The 1541-nt window shown below is 53.7% G+C and overlaps 1 protein-coding gene across 1 annotated transcript; it reads right to left on the reverse strand.

Moving 5' to 3' along the window:
- Nucleotides 1–274: 274 nt before the first annotated feature.
- Nucleotides 275–736, reverse strand: CCDC182 (coiled-coil domain containing 182). Its single transcript, XM_064494929.1, has one exon. The coding sequence runs from the start codon at nt 734–736 to the stop codon at nt 275–277; it is 462 nt and encodes a 153-aa protein (XP_064350999.1).
- Between the last annotated feature and the right edge of the window lie 805 nt (nt 737–1541).

Consider the following 1541-nt stretch of genomic DNA (forward strand, 5'->3'; position numbering starts at 1 on the left):
AAACAGTTACAGGGGAAAGTTAGAGGATGTCGTTAAAAGCCTTAGAGTTGGGGCGCCTCCTTCTTGGGTGATGCTGGATAAACGGAGTTTCACCGAAAGAACATGGTGGGGGGGGGTCTTTTTGCATCTCAGCAAGGCGTTATTTAAGTGAAAGGAAAGCAATGGAAATGGGGGAGGGGGAGCAAGTGGATAGGGACCCAGGGTGTGTCCTTCCATCTAAAAGAATCTTCCACTTGGCTGCTTGGCTAGGAACTTGGCTTCCGCTCGAGGGGCCTCAGTCCGCCTGGATCTTCCCGGGGATGCCCAGCGCCTCGCAGCTCCGGCCCAGCAGCAGGCACTCCAGCCGCTTGCAGTGCTCCCGGAGCTGCTTCTCGCGGGGCAGCAGGAAGGTGAGGACTTTGTTCCGCACGACGCCGCGGTCCTCCTCCTCCCTCAGCCTCTGCTTCACGCGGGCCGCCTGCTCCTCCTGCTGCGCCAGGGCCCCGTTCATCTCGCAGAAGGCGTCTTCCAGGTAGTGGATGGCCTTCAGCGCCTCCTTCTTAAAGTCCTCCAGCTCCCGCTGCACCCCGGCCACCTTCTGCTGCAGGATCTCCAGGTCGGCTGGCGGCAGGAGGCAGGAGGGCCATGACTGGGGCAAGGAGAAGTCTCCAGACTGGAGGCCGCTCTCCACCATCTTCTTCCCTTGTAAGGTGTTCACCTTCATGAGGATGGACCCAGCCTGATAGAGGGGTTCCATAGTGTCTCCTCCGTTTGGACAAAGAGAGGGAGATAAGAGACCAGCCAGCTCAGTGAATTTGGTTTTTGGCCAGAGACACAATCATCTGGAGTGGAGAAACCCCACATATTGTGACATCAGGGCCCCTCCAGCCAACCAGGAGGAGAGCCACAATCCATTCATTTGCATATTGTAGCCTTCTTGCTGGGTTTTCCTGGGTTTGTCTGCTCATCTGCCCAAGAAGTATTTAGTCGTGCCTCCTGAGATGTGGGTTCTCATCAATTCATTGCCCTTCCAGAACCACAGCTCAATCTCTCCTTGTCCTGGGAGACACACCGAGGCCCAGAGCAAGGCAGGCCAGGCCAGACTCCCTAGCTGCCAAGTCTGGGCGGTCCCCCCGACACAGCAAGGGGCCTGGATGGTCTCAGAATGGTCTCCGGGCTTTAGTACCTCACCAGTGAAACAAGGACATTGTAAGAGAGGATGCCGAATCTCACTTTTAGCTCTCAAATGCTATTAAAAAAAAAAAAAGTAATTTCTAATTCCCAATTCATACTCTGATAATGATGCCAGAATTCTAGATAATCTTAGAAGTTGCAAGAAACGTACTCAGGTTTTGGTGTATGGTCCATAGTGGAGTTGACAGTATGTGCAGGATAAAATCGGGCCGCTCATTCATATATTCAGCAAGCATGATTACTGAGTGCTCACTGTACACGAGGATCAGGGAACAAGTTGTGAAGCAGGTGCACGGTCCCCCTCTTCCTGCCCGGCCAGATCGTACTTGAATGCTGACAAAGATGAGAAAACACATGTGGAAGGATGC

Source organism: Camelus dromedarius, chromosome 16, assembly GCF_036321535.1.
Source record: "Camelus dromedarius isolate mCamDro1 chromosome 16, mCamDro1.pat, whole genome shotgun sequence".
NCBI classification, from domain to species: domain Eukaryota; kingdom Metazoa; phylum Chordata; class Mammalia; order Artiodactyla; family Camelidae; genus Camelus; species Camelus dromedarius.

Bases quoted from the DNA above. Each gene is read 5' to 3' on its own strand.
- CCDC182 (XM_064494929.1), bottom strand. From the start codon at position 736: ATGGAACCCCTCTATCAGGCTGGGTCCATCCTCATGAAGGTGAACACC.